Source organism: Bison bison, unplaced genomic scaffold (assembly GCF_000754665.1).
Source record: "Bison bison bison isolate TAMUID 2011002044 unplaced genomic scaffold, Bison_UMD1.0 scf7180017864180, whole genome shotgun sequence".
In the NCBI taxonomy this organism is placed as follows: Eukaryota; Metazoa; Chordata; class Mammalia; order Artiodactyla; family Bovidae; genus Bison; species Bison bison.
Window position 1 is genome coordinate 2,054,247 of NW_011494752.1, and position 2,591 is coordinate 2,056,837.

Sequence of the window (2,591 nt, forward strand, 5' to 3'; positions counted from 1 at the left end):
ATTCTAAAAATAGATACATACAACTTTTCATTCTAATCTGTTATTTAATGCAATACAGTAGACATTTATTAAATGCCTGTGTTCCAGGCATTGTCCTAAGTGCTTGACAGAGACAAAGAAGATTAAGACACAATTCCCACTCTCAAAGAGTTACCTTTGGAGTAAGGAAGACAAATATAGATGAGAAACTACAATAGATAGTAGAATAAAATGTGAGAGCAGAGAAAAGAATGAAAACATCTAGAAGAACCACCTAAAATTTCTTTATGAAGGATACTCAAGCTGGAGTTTGAGGGACAAGTAGGATTTGAGAAGTAGCAAATGGAGGAAAGACAAAAGAAAAAATATTGTTATAAAGTACCTAGGAGTCTCCAACTTTCGTTTCCATTTGATGTGTTCTATGATAAACATCAATATTTAAGTCAAAATCAAACCAACTTCACAAACAAGTTCCTCTTCTCAAAATATACGAGGTTTACTAACCAATGACATTTAGTATTTTCCACTGATTTTATTTTAGCCAACTTCTTTCTCTTTTAGGCAGGCTAGGTTGGTCTTCCCTAATGTCTCCTCAGAGACAACAGATTCTATATATTGTGTTTATTCAACAAATCTGTAATTTAGACAACAGATTCTGTACATTTGCTATTTAACAAATTATGTACTTTAGATTCTACTTTCTGAATAATTTTGTGCTGATCATGGGGGATGTATGTAGAAATGTTAGAATCATAGTATGTTACACATTGGAGATTACTTGGCTCAACTTCCTTATCTGCCAACTTACAGTAAGGCAATTCAAGGTGAATTGAGGCAAAGAATGTGTGTAAGGTATTCCTCAAAGGAATTTACAATCTAATTGAAGACCTAAGATAGGAAAGCAAATAAACGTACAAAGTAGGGAGTAAGTCAGTGAAAAAAATTATTTCTATGAATGCCATTTTGCTAAATCATATTAGATCAAATCTCCTTCAAGAACCCACTGTGATTTTATGAATCTTGTGATTTCTTCTTTCTTGCATCTCATTTTAAAATATATAATTCCTGTGAAAATGAATGAAGACTGAGGTGATTTTCTTATAGTGGTATATTTAACAATAATAAAAAACAGCCCTGGGTGAATCTTTTCCGGTGGATTCACACTCTGACTCACTACAACACTGGTACAACTTTGAGAATAGAAACTGTTTTTTTAAAAAAGACCATAGAGTAATTAAATCTTTGGAAATTCACTATGGATTTATTAAAAATAATGAAAAGGGTTTCATCTTAGTCTATTCTGGCTGTCACCTTGCTTGCTCAATAGAAACTGAATTATATCATCAATAAATAAGGTAAATATATCTGTGATGTATATATGCATATAGTCACATGCAACATTCATCTGTAAGGAGCTATGTCTTGATCCAGTTAATCAAGTTGCATATTCTGAAATTATTCATTAAAAATCATATCATGTTAAGCATATTATTTAAAATTATGAGGGGGGGATGAAGAGAAGAATTTAGCCTCTGAAACTATAGCTGATTTGTCACTTGGATTCATTATCCATAATTCATGCAAGATTTGGTATTCCAGAACCCTGTAAAGATAAAAGTGATTATCTAATGACAAGTCAATGAGTCAAAAACATGATTACACTAATAAGCTCAGGAACTCTTAATGGACAAGTAAATACCAAACTGATTAGAGAATCTTAGTGGGAAAGGGTGGCATAAATGCAAATAAGAGGAAGTCTTCTGATTGGACCAACACTCAATGAGAGGAGTATATAAGAGTCCCAAAGTGAGAAGAGACATTTCATTCGAGAAACCTCATCTTTCTTTTCTAGAAACCAAAAGCAAACCAGATTTCCAACACCATGGCTTGCTGTGCTCCCCTCTGCTGCAGCGCCCGTACCAGCCCCGCCACCACTATCTGCTCCTCTGACAAATTCTGCAGATGTGGAGTCTGCCTGCCCAGCACCTGCCCACACACAGTCTGGTTACTGGAGCCAACCTGCTGTGACAACTGCCCCCCACCTTGCCACATTCCTCAGCCCTGTGTGCCCACCTGCTTCCTGCTCAACTCTTCCCAGCCCACCCCAGGCCTGGAAACCATCAACCTCACAACCTACACTCAGCCCAGCTGTGAGCCCTGCATCCCAAGCTGCTGCTGACCAATGGCCGACTCACTCAGTGCCTGGCGATAACACAGAAGCTGTCTATTTGATATTTACTTTCCTCGGTAGTTTATCAGATAATGATGTAGATCAGATGGCATAGATATGGAAAACCTAACTTTCATTTTCATGGAAAAAAAATTTTTTTTAATATGCTTATTTGGCTGAGTAACCCTTTGGTTCATTTGGATAGATAGAGATCATCTATTATCAAAATAGTAGTGAAATCTATAAGACCTCATACTCTATTTTCTTGGTCATGTTGCTTCTTGGGTCCCATTTCTTGTATTGGGCATTTTCATAGAAGAAAAATAACTTTTGATGGTTTTCCAATAAACTTTGTTTCTGTGGCAAGCTGTGTTTTTCATTTATGTTAGAGTTTTTGGTATATTTCTCTCATTTAAAAAAAATAAAGGGAAGATAATTTTAT

General features: G+C 35.6%; 1 protein-coding gene across 1 annotated transcript; it reads left to right on the top strand.

Moving 5' to 3' along the window:
- The first annotated feature begins 1,861 nt into the window (after positions 1-1,861).
- On the top strand, positions 1,862-2,499 carry LOC104990490 (keratin-associated protein 3-3). Its single transcript, XM_010842583.1, has one exon. The coding sequence runs from the start codon at positions 1,862-1,864 to the stop codon at positions 2,156-2,158; it is 297 nt and encodes a 98-aa protein (XP_010840885.1). The 3' UTR covers positions 2,159-2,499.
- Positions 2,500-2,591: the final 92 nt, after the last annotated feature.